General features: G+C 41.4%; 1 protein-coding gene across 1 annotated transcript; it reads left to right on the forward strand.

Annotated features, from left to right (window-relative positions):
- Positions 1 to 1,735: 1,735 nt before the first annotated feature.
- Positions 1,736 to 3,847, forward strand: LOC122145918 (tumor necrosis factor receptor superfamily member 14-like). Its single transcript, XM_042762152.1, has 5 exons — positions 1,736 to 2,114; positions 2,283 to 2,407; positions 2,524 to 2,673; positions 3,157 to 3,244; positions 3,325 to 3,847. Exons 1-5 carry the CDS (start codon positions 1,981 to 1,983, stop codon positions 3,350 to 3,352), a joined length of 525 nt encoding a protein of 174 aa, XP_042618086.1. The 5' UTR covers positions 1,736 to 1,980; the 3' UTR covers positions 3,353 to 3,847.
- The last annotated feature ends 8,435 nt before the right edge of the window (positions 3,848 to 12,282 follow it).

Raw genomic sequence — 12,282 nt, forward strand, 5'->3', positions numbered from 1 at the left:
CTTTTAGCCTTGATGTTTTTGTGAATATGGCCCCAGTTCATTCTGATGTATTAGGACATGTTGTCATGTGGTTTATTATGTGCCATGTAATTCTGGTGAACAAAGAATCCTGGGAACATAGAAATGACTCTGACCCGATGGACAATGATTAGCTTTCACTAAAGATAAAGACTCCACATACACATCAGTCATTGTTTTTTTGCTCCAGCTGAAATGATGACATCTTTTTGCTTCTATTATGTTCTTTTCTGTTCTGTTCTGTGCCAGTATCAAGTCATGCCCAACAGTTTGAATGCGTCATGAAAAAACACAAAACATTTTTTTAAAAAATCAAACAACTCAAAAGCTCCACATACTTAAAATGTATACATTTGAAAAGAAAATATAAAATAAATATTCAATCTTTATTTAAAAGGGTCAAGAAAACTTTGTTGTGTCCTACTGTTTGAACATGGCTTACTTTGTGGCTAAATGTGCTATATAAATTATACACATTATGGTAAATAATTTCATCATAAACTGGATTTTTTTTGTGTTTTTTTGTTAATAAAACACATTATGGTAAACCAGGAAAAACTGGATTTTTTTTGGGTTTTTTTGTTAATAATTCTCATGAAATTTATCCACCTAAGCAGTGTTTGAAGAGCTGAAGCATGTTTAAAGATTGAAAGTAGATCAAGCTCAAGCTAACTTTATTACAGCCAATGAATAAGTGTAATAATATCTTAAAGGATTAGTTCACCCCAGAATGAAAATTCTGTCATTAAATACTCACCATCATGTCATTCCCACACCCGTAAAGCCTTCGTTCATCTCCAGAACACAAATTAAAATATGTTTGGTGACAAGATCCTGTCAAATTTCCTTCCATTGACTGCCTTTGTAACTTCTGGAAGAGGTTTGTTCTTGTGCGTTATTTATAGGTTAGGTTGTGCTTCTGGTTATGTTCGCTAATCAGTGTTTATATGCGAGTAAAAGCCTAAATTAAATCTGTTCGACCATAACATGTGATCAGTTCTCTTCAGAAAATCTGAACTTAACCTCTCGATTCATATGGATTAGTTTTCTGATCTCTTCATGAAGTTTATGAAGCATCAAAGTGGTACAGTTACAAAGGCAATCCAATGGAAGGAAATCTGACCGCATTCTGTCATCAAAAAGATCTTAATTTGTGTTCCGAAGATGAACAAAAGTCTTATGGGTTTGGAACGACATGAGGGTGAGTAATTAATGACAGAATTTTAAATTAATAACAGATTTTAATCCCAGAATTAATAACAGATTTTAATATTTTAATTTTGGGATGAACTAACCCTTTAACTGTATTGCATCTGCTATTGCTTTATTCATTATTGTTGTCTCCCCTCTCAATAGATTGGTCTGCAGCTGTGAGAAACATCTTATTCCTTTAAAGTAAGTTTTTCTTATGCTTTTGTGTTGGTAAATGGGTTTAATGAATGTATTCACTGCTTGTCAAGTTGATTGGGTAATGCCAAATATATTTTTTTAGGATCTTGAGAAGAAAGAAATTGTGTTCTTGTCGTTTTAAGTGATTGTCAAGTTGATTTTGTTTTGAAAAATATATTTTTTTATTAACTTTAGCTAAGATTAATAAATGCTGTAGAAGTATTGTTAATTGTAAGATAATGTAGTTACTTATGTAGTTAACATGTTAATAAATGAAACCTTGGACTAATACATTTTTGAAAGCATGTGAAAACAAAGACATGTGTTTACATGAAAAATTACATTAAACAATATTCAATAGTTGATTCAAAACTTTTTGGTTGTGGGTGATATACCTACCAACTATTTGCTACTTAAATCTGTGCTACTTTTGTGTCCTTTACTGATTTTCTTTTCAGAAAACGATGATCAGAACTTGCCAAATTCAACACACAGAAGTGCTTCTGAAGTCTGATGGGAAGACTAAATCAGCTCTTTGCACAGACATACTGAGCTGACCCATTTTACATCTTTATGAAAATGCAGCTTTTGTTGGTTATTTTATACATTGTTTCTATTGCGTTGCTATACATAGAACTAGCTTATTGTGTCTGTGCCAGTGCTGAATATGAGATAAATGGACATTGCTGCCCTATGTGTGCACCTGGGTTAGTATGCAGTTCACAGTAATAAAAGAAAATAATTTTAGTTTTTAAGTCCAATAGGTAGTATTGTTTACAAGGAGAATTGCAAGATGTCGTCTTGACGTAGGACTTTCAAAGAAAAGTTTGCATTGTAAAAAGGAACCTTTTAATATCCTATATACTTTTTAAAGGTAATCGTGTTTTATGGCATTGCACAGTGGATACCAGTACAACTTGTGAATCCTGTAGTGCATCCACGTACACCGATGAACCTAATGGCCTTGAAATATGCTTTCCCTGCTCGGCCTGTGATGCAGGTCAGTGTTTCACATTTACTCTTTTAGCAGAGAGTTAAAGTTACCCAAAAGTATACAATAATTTAACATGTTTCATTTTTCAATAATAAACAACGGCTTTGTTTCAATATATTTAGGTTTAAGGATACAGAAGGCCTGTACACAGTTATCAGATACAGTTTGTGATCCACTAGAAGGATTATTCTGCATGATCCAAGAAAAAGGCAGCTGTAAATTAGCTGTTAAACATTCTCAATGTAAACCTGGAGAATACATCCAACAAAGAGGTACAGATGTTCAGATTTTTGTGTAAATATTACTAAAGTGAGTGCAAAAATCATTAGCAAATACTACTCACAAGTTACTTGCATATTAGAACAGGCAGATAAGAATACAAAATACTTAATAAACTAGACCTTATTTAATATAGTTCATAATGCTATACACAGCTTTATTGTGATGCAAATGCTACAGCTAAAGCTGCATGACTGTATCTGCAGAAACATTTAGAATTTGGACTGCGGTACCCATTTCAACCACTTGCTGTCAATATTACATACTGCACCTTTAACTATTAACTAATGTTTTAAAAAATGAAATCTTATTGTCAAATGTTCCTGAATTTATAATAACTGACCCGACGTGTGTACTGTTTAAAAAACTTGAATAATGTTAAACAACTCTAAGGCATTAGTACTTAGTGTGAAAATCTCTGTAGTGTTAATCTAATGAAACCAGTTAAGGAACTCAGTGTCTTAATATCTTTACAGGAACAGCAAACACTGATACTGTATGTGGTGCATGCATTAATGGCACCTACAATGATGGCACTTTCACAGCTTGTCAACCACATACATTGTGAGTAATCAAAGTTTTACATTAAATTCCCATTCTAATACGTTTGGACGTGCTAACATCTCACTGTTACATGTCTACAGATGTCAGAGTATGGGTCGTAAACAATAAAAACAGGAACAATGTTATCTGATGCTAGATGTGAAGACACTCCAAATGGTCTTGTTGTTGGAATCATAGCTGCTGTTGCGGTCGTTGTTGTTGTTGTTATTGGAGTCTCAGTAACCCAGTATGTCATATTCAAGCACAAGTCAAAGGCTCGTCCGGGCATAAGGTAAGGCTTTGACAATTTTCCCCCATCATAATGTACTTTTCATTAATGGGATTTTTATATTTCAGGTCTGTCCAGGTCCGAAATCTTGGTGGAGGGCATGGACTTGATGTTACTTATTACATTTCAACCACTCAAAGTTAAAACAAAAAGAGAGCTCAAAAAAGAAACAGAAATATTGTTTTTTAAGGTAGACCAGCTAGTTATTGACAGGGGCGGATTTAGTGAATTGGGGGCCCCAGGCAAATATAGGAATGGGGCCCTATACTGTACATTTGCACACATTTACCTAGCTCAACCTTGAGGTTCTTTTTTTGTCGTGATGCTTGCTGCTGCACAATGGTGCCACATTGGTCATGGTATTGAAGGTGGTATTGGTATTGTGTCCAATGTTTCTACATTTTTTATGTACATGTTATAATGGGATTCTTTAATTTACATTTATTCATTTAGCAGAATGTTTTATTATTTGATTTTGTTATGAGATGCAAGTTTTAACAAAAAACGAAATAAATTATAAAATGATAAACCTCACAACTGAACCTTTAAACCCTTTTTTTTTTAAGAAAATGGATGAATGGGTAGTATGTATAAATTAATTTAAAAAACTGATTTATGCGGGTGATTTTTTGCATTGGTCTGAACAAAAACTGCAGACTGGATTATTGAAAATGCACATTCATTCTCTGCCAGTAGTTTTTGGAACATATAGTGGTTTCCCCAGTAACGGATGTAAACAAAGCAGCTCAGCTCATAAATGACACTTAATCAGGTAAAATGAAAATGTGATCGAAACTTTTTTGAAGACAATCGGTCCCTCAGAGGTTCATTCATCTAAAAACTTGAATTAGTAAGAATGAGAAAAGTGTGAAAAAATATAGCCTATATTGAAGAGGAAAAGTCCACTGATGAGTTACCAGCTTTAAGCCTACATTTAATTTTAGTCATTTTTAACTTAGGGCTGTCAATCAATTAAAATATATAATCGTGATTTATCGCATGATTGTCATGAGTTAACTCATGAATAATCACAATTTAATCACACATTCTTATCTGTTCAAAATGTACCTAAAATTAATACTTTTCCCCATGGTTTCACAGACAAGGCTTAAAATGCATGTATGAGCTGTCTCAACTGAAAATACCTTGCTCTGACATATTTTAAAATATGTCAGTGTCATTGTTCTGTGTCAAGATGCACACCTGTAACATTTTCTTCTAAGGCATTTTTGTAAATGTTGCTTAAATATCTTAAATTAACTAAGGCCTAGCCCTGTCTTAAGATAAGACCCGTTTGTAAAACCAGGCCTTCAAGTTTTTAATACTCTTATCAACATGGGCATGGACAAATATTGATGCTTTATGTAATATATTTTTTTCATTAGTGAAACCATAGTTAACAGCATGAAGAGTCGACATGTTTCATAGGTCATTGATGTTTTCAAAGAACCTTGTTCATGTCTATTAGACACAAGGAAAAACTAACTACCACGTTCTTATTACTTCGCTTTCTTTGCACTGAGCAGTTTACTTACAGTACCCAACCTGTTTGTATTTCCACAAGACAGGGCAGCTCACTTCTGAGCATGCAAAATGTACATTTATTATTTATTATTACATTTGTTTGCCTCTCTGTGCCACATTCTGTATTTTGATGCAGCTAAATTCTAGAAACTGTTTTCATTTATATATTTTACTGTTTGTTGTCAGACAACGGGATGAATATGAAATAATGACTGAAACGCGACCCATTAAGACTAACCAGCTCTCCCTTTCAAGATGTTAATCTGCACAAAAATCCTGATTTATAATCGTGCCGTCGTCTGATAAAATCAAATAGGCTACAGACAAGATAAAGACAATAGCTGTGCTGTGATTTCGGCTATTCTGCATGTAAAATTAGAGAAGCAAAACATGCTTTAAGCTTAGTGCTTATCGCCACCTAATTGGTGGTTGTGCAATCTTTTTTCTTATTTTTTTATTTGATTGTTTGATGCTAATCATAGCACATATGTATTTGTATTGTAGAAAGACATTATAAAAAATTTTGATCCATGATGTGAGATGACAATACAATATAATAAATATAACAGAATAAAATAAACATCCTAATATTTTCCTATAATATATATATATATATATATATATATTGTGGCGGGGTGAAGGAGGACACGACTTGAGGATAAGGGTAAGTTCCCCGAAGGGTGGATTTTATTAAGAGGAAGGGTGGTGATAGGCGTTGCTGTGAGGCGGTTTGGTGCTCAGTGCTCGGCGTCTTGGCTGTCGGTGCGCTGGTGCAGTGTGGGGCCGTGCCCTGAGATTTCCAGACCTTTGAAAAAGTACTACCTTGCGAGCAGGGACTTTCTCAGGGGCCCAAAGTCCCTAGTTCCTGGGTAAACTTCCAGTGGTGGAAACGCGGCTTTACTGAGGGGTATTTTTTTTACCCGGAACTTTATTTAGATCCTGGTTCCTGCGATGGAAACACACCGAGTACCAGCCCAAAGTCCCTAGTTCCTGAGTAAATTTTGGACTACAGTTTCACAATTGGCCAAATTTACCACGACAAAAGAGGTGAGAGTCACTAATGGGAGCAAAAAGTGTCCGGCTTTACGTGTCTGTTTTCAACTCCGCCCCCCACTGCATGCGGCTGCTCTGGTTGACCGCTGTCTGTAGCCGTGCTTCAAGTCAAACGCACCGGATGACTTTGCAGGCAGCGTTTTTGCACGAATTCAGGCACCTCATGAAACTGATTTCGGACAGACTTTTGAGGCAGTGTAACGGTTTAATGATCTACAACAAAATAGTTTTTTTGATAACTACACAAATAATGAATTACTATAATACTGATTTTTCGCGAGTCGGGAGAACTAACATCAACAGTGCAAAAAGTTAGAAATATACATTTACACACAAACTGACCACCAAACGCAAATTTCAGACGCCATCTTTTTTTTTTAGCTAAACCATGACGGAATGGAACCATAGACAGTAAAATAAATGGACAGAGCGACCCGTTGGATTCTTCTTCTTCTTCTTCTTTATTGTTTGTTGTTTGTTGGCGGTTGAGCTTTTGGTGCATTTCCGCCACCTACTGGGATGGAGTGTGAGTACCTAGGGTGATGGAATGGAAAATGTCTCCGGTTACTGTCGTAACCTCGGTTCCCTGAGAGATGGGAACGAGACATGGCGTTAACGCCTTGGGGACTCCCTCCCTTCCTTCCTAACCTACCTGAAATCCTATTGCACAACGCCAGTGAAGTTGCAAACTCTCACTGGCCAATGCCAGTCAAGACGGCAAATATGGGCGGGGCCTCGCCACTATATATTGTGCCGTGTTGGTGGCATAACCTCAGAATCTTCCGACTGAATTGACAGTACAGCAGATCCGAGCAGTGAACACGGCCTGCGCCATGTCTCGTTCCCGTCTCTCAGGGAACCGAGGTTACGACAGTAACCGGAGACGTTCCCTCTCGAGAACGGTCTCTCGACATGGCGTTAACGCCTTGGGGACTGTATAGAACAATGCCGTGGGAACAGCGAATAAAAAGGCTCAGCCTCGGCGGAGCAATCATAAATAATTCTTGTATACATTAAAGTTGAAGTTAATCCCCAGCCAATCAGATACGACCTTGCGACATGCCTCGAAGGGATTGGATATAGATTCCCGTGAGGGGGACCAATCAGGTTACTTAAAAATCATGTCTGAAAGAGACGCAGCCCCATAGCTATACAAATATAGGGACACAGTCCTGTGAACCCACATACAAGCGTATAGCAAAACAGTGCAACAACCATTAGAAGGAAATGTTGGGCACACATAGGGGATGACCGTATGAGGTGTTACAGTCTGAACCTCTCCCTGCAGGACCTGGTCGAAACCACCAGCGCCGTCAAGCGGCTAGTGGTTGCCAGGAAGAACCACAGGTTGTACTCACCGATAGAACCCTGTGAGGCTAATGACTGCACGTCCAAGTTGTAGAAATCTGGCGAAGGTATTCTGCGAAAGACCATCCAGCCCGCCATACAAATATCTTTGATAGAAATTCCCTTAGTCCACGCCCATGAGGAGGAGACAGCCCTCGTCGAATGGGCTCGAACACCAATAGGACATTCCATACCATGGCTAGAATATGCCAAGGCAATAGCGTCGACCACCCAATGTGACAGCCGTGTTTAGAGACAGGCCGTCCTCTGGTGCTGCCTCCGAAGCATACAAACAGCTGCTTGGATTGCCGAAACGCAGCCGTGCGGTTGACATAGAGTCATAAAGCCCTCACCGGACACAACACCTGACTCGGGGTGCCGTCCAATGAAGTCTCCGATTCTGGAGAGAAGGCAGAAAAGAGCCACCACTTGCGCTCTAAATGGTGTCGAGAGCGATAGTTAGGCACATAGCCAAATTTTGGCTTGAGCGTGACGTTACAATCACCTGGTCCAAAAACTGCATACAGTCCGCATTCACAGAGAGCGCTTGCAAATCCCCCACGCGCTTGCACGAAGCCAAGGGGCGAAGCAGCAGCAGCGCGGTTTTAAGCGTGAGCTCCTTCAAAGCCAACAGACTGAAGTGGCTCGAATGGCGGGGAGGGCTAACGCTCCCAGCACCAGAGCCAGATCCCAGGATGGCATTTGTAGGGGGCGGGAGGGTTTTAGTCTTCTCGCGCCTCTCAAAAATCTGATCACTAGATCGTGTTTCCCAACTGAGCGCCCGTCAATAGCAGCGTGAAAAGCTTAGATAGTTGCAACGTAAACCTTAAGCGTAGAGGGCATACTGCCGCCGTCCATTCGTTGTTGCAGAAAATCCAGAATGTCAGACACGGGGCAGCTTTCTGGGTCCCGACCATTCGATTCGCACCACCTCTCAAAGACTGCCCATTTACAAGCGTACAGGCGTCTCGTAGAAGGGGCTCGCGCCTCCGCAATCGTGTACATCACGCGGTGAGACAACGAACCCAGGTTTACCGGTTCCCGCACACCATCCACACCTGAAGTTTCCAACCATTCTGGGTTGGGGTGCCATATCAAGCCGTCTGCCTGAGACAGGAGATCTCGTCTCAGCGGGATCGGCAACGGGGGAGCCGTTAGTATTTCTAGAAGATCGGGAAAAACCAAGGCCTGTTCGGCCAGTACGGAGCGACTAACAACACTGACGCTTTCTCCTCTCTGATTTTGTGCAGCACTTGTGACAAAATCTTTAGCGGGGGGAATGCATACAGACGGGCATTCGGCCACGGCATTGTGAGTGCATCCCCGCCCAGGGGAGAGCGCGACAGCGAGAAGAACAGAGGGCAATGCGTGTTCTCCTCTGTCGCGAACAGGTCCACCTCCGCTTTCCCAAACTGTTCCCAGATCAGTCTCACTGTCCCAGGGTTCAGTCTCCATTCTCCATGAGGAATCCCGTTTCATTGACAGCATATCCGCGCCACTGTTCAGGCATCCCGGAACGTGCGCTGCTCGAATGAAGAGCAGATGATGATCGGCCCACAGCAAAAGGTGTGCTGCCTGACTGTACAGGGCTTTCGAGTGTGTACTCCGCCCTGGCGGTTTATGTACGATACCACCGTCATGTTGTCTGAGCGAATCTGAAAACACGTGGTGCCCCCTGATTTGCGTCATAAAACTCTGAAGGGCTAAAGAAACCGCTCTCAGCTCGAGGCGATGTGCCACGTTCTCTCCGACTCTGTCCAGTGGCCCGAAGCCGGAAAGCCATCGCAGGTGAGCTCCCCAGCCCGTCGTCAACGCGTGTCCGTCGTGGACCACTTTCCGCCGCGTGACCAGACCCATCTGGACGCCGCGCTGGTACAAGTTGGGGTTCTGCCATGGTTTCAGCGCGCTTAAGCACCTGCGAGTGACCACAACGCGGGCACAGCCCGATTTCCACGCCCTTCTCGGTACTTGAGTTTTTAGCCATAACTGGAGTGGGCGCATATACAGTAGACCGAGGTGACAGACCGTCGCGGCCGCCACCATCCGCCCCAAGAGCCTCTGATATTCCTTCAGTGCTACGGGACGGGGCCCAGTCTGAATGCGTTCAGAGCGGACATTAAATCTTGTATGCGCTCCTGGCTCAGAACGCGCCCTCATTGTTATCGAGTCCAACTGCACCCCTAGATACATGATGTTTGGCTGGGGCGTAACACGCTTTTTTGTACGTTCAACAGAGACTCAACTCTCCAGGTGACGTAAACAGAGCGTGTTTGTGGCTGTTGAGCACATCCTCTGAATGTGCCAAAGATCAGCCAATCGTCCAAATAGTTCAGTATGCGCATTCCGCTCGCTCTCAGAGGGGAAAGTGCTGCATCCACACATTTCGTAAACGTACGAGGCGCAAGCCCTAACCCGAACGGCATCACCATGAACTGATATGCTATGCCTTCGAACGCAAATCTCAGAAAGCGCCTGTGACGAGGGGCGATCTGGATATGAAAATATGCGTCTTTCAGGTCCACTGAAACAAACCAATCTCCGGGTCGAATCTGTGCCAGTATCTGCTTTAGCGTTGTCATTTTGAAAGCGCATTTGTACAACGCACGGTTGATGGGTCTCAGGTCTAATATTGGACGGAGACCACCACCTTTCTTGGGAACGACAAAGTACCGGCTGTAAAACCCGCTTTTTGATTCGACGGAGGAGCTCCCCCGGGACGGTTCCCGCCTTTCTTGAAGCCGTGACGACTTTCTTTCGGTGTCCTCTGCCACGGAGTTTTGGCGCGAACAGAAGGCTCAGGATCTGGTGCTGATGCAGTGGAAGCAGCGGGGGATCGCTTCGACGGCCGGTTGGAAGCAGATGAGGATCTACTGCGCGCAGAAGGCTGTGCTGCAGCCCGGTGCGGCAGGAAGTGATCAATCGCCCTAGAGCGTTTCTGTGCCTCTGAGAAGAACGCTCCGCGATAGCCTCAGGACTGCATCTCCAAATAGGCCAGATGGAGATACAGGAGCGTTGAGCAGCGCCCTCCTGTCCGCATCCTTCAGCTCAGTGAGAGTAAGCCACAGATGCCGGTGGAGCACAACCATGTAGCCCATGCTCCGTCCGATCGCCTGGGCCGTCTTCTTTGTGGCTTTGAGCGCGAAATCCGTTGCTCTCTATGAGCTTCTCCCTTGACTTCATGCCTCCACGTCCCCCGATAGCCTCATAGACAGTAAAGATTGCCTGCAAGCTTCTCCTCCTGTCCATATGGTAATTTCTGTACTGTGCGACAGAGAGTCGCAGGTTATGACGCAATCGTTAGCCTATTTTTAGAAAAACTGCTTCTACGGGGCCATAACGTAAGATACAAGGTTATGGAGTCTTTTATACATTTTCGTGTTTCTTTAGAAATAATGAATGGACAAATGGAGTCTTTAAACGCCTCAGATGTAAAGTTATTCACGGTCAAAGTGATGCCAAAATGAATGGGAGTCAATGGAATGCTAACAGCAGGTGGGGGTCCGCTAGCCAATGGCGGCGCCCAGGGATGCTTCAATAAAATATGAAACCCTGCCCCCCTGAATGGAACACACAGGATTGTGGGATATCAAAGCGACAGCGAAGGATACATCTGTGCTGCCTCCAAAATTCGGCCCAGAGAAGGTACCTCCGGAGACAGGAAGTAAAGCAGAATTTGGATTCGAACGTGCCTTGATGCCTTTCTGCCTTAGAGTTTTCGATGCAGCCCAGATAACACGGAAACCAGTTAAACGGTAACACCAGTGTTTGCAAGTCAGCGGTATTGGTCAACTTTTGCACTATTTCCGCGGGTTTAGGTGACCACAAGAAACCCCGGGCTAGTTTTTTTGTTTTTGTTTTGCTGTTTTTTTTTTTTGTTGTTGTTTTTTTGTTTTGAGTTTGGGTTGTTTTGTTTTGTTGTGAATACCGAAGAAATTAATAATAATAAGGGTTATGTTTCCAAGAATGAGATTGCACAAATATACATGGAGCAAATTATGTCAGGAAATTAAAATATTTACTAATGGATCCAAAGTTTTTAGGAAATACAGCAGTGTCTATAAGCATTCCTCAATTTAAGATTAAAATTGGAAAAAGGACAAGTAATCATTTATCAGTTTATTCAGCAGGAATGATAGCCATTCTGATAGCTCTTAATTGGGTCGGGGAAATACAGACATTAACTGTTATACATTCATATTCAACAAACTTAATTCTTCTATTAATCACATTATTACTCTTTCATATTGCTTCACGGTGTTAATAGGATATGTTCCACAGTCTCTGGAATACCACAGTTATCACAATTACCTGATTCATGTTTACCAATATTAAACAATGATTGATTAAGAGCTGCGTGACGGAGTCTAGATATTATTGTTTCCTCCTTCCTACTTCCATATTTTTTCTTTCCATTTCCAACTTGTTTTTGAATGTTGTATAGATGCCGACCCTTTATTTCTTTCCATTTCCAACTTGTTTTTGAATGTTGTATAGATGCCGACCCTATTCCTTTCATTTATGCTTTACTAAGTGATATGTTTATATCTATATCAGTTTGTTTTAATGCCTTCTTGGCCATTTGATCAGCTTCCTCATTTCCCTCTATCCCAACATGTGCCGGTACCCATAGAAATTAAATACTTAATCTATATTGGTCAATTTTGAAAATGCTTTGTGGGATATCATATAAATGTCTAGTCTAGATGCAGACTTGCCACTTAATAAAACTTATTAAGACAGAGTAGGAGTCTGAGCAAATGACAGTTCTTAAGACAATACTAGAGTATGCTCCAGCACAGTATAAAGTCTATAATGCAATTATAAATTATTGAAAACAATAGGTTTA

This window comes from Cyprinus carpio, chromosome A8 (assembly GCF_018340385.1).
Source record: "Cyprinus carpio isolate SPL01 chromosome A8, ASM1834038v1, whole genome shotgun sequence".
Taxonomy (NCBI): domain Eukaryota; kingdom Metazoa; phylum Chordata; class Actinopteri; order Cypriniformes; family Cyprinidae; genus Cyprinus; species Cyprinus carpio.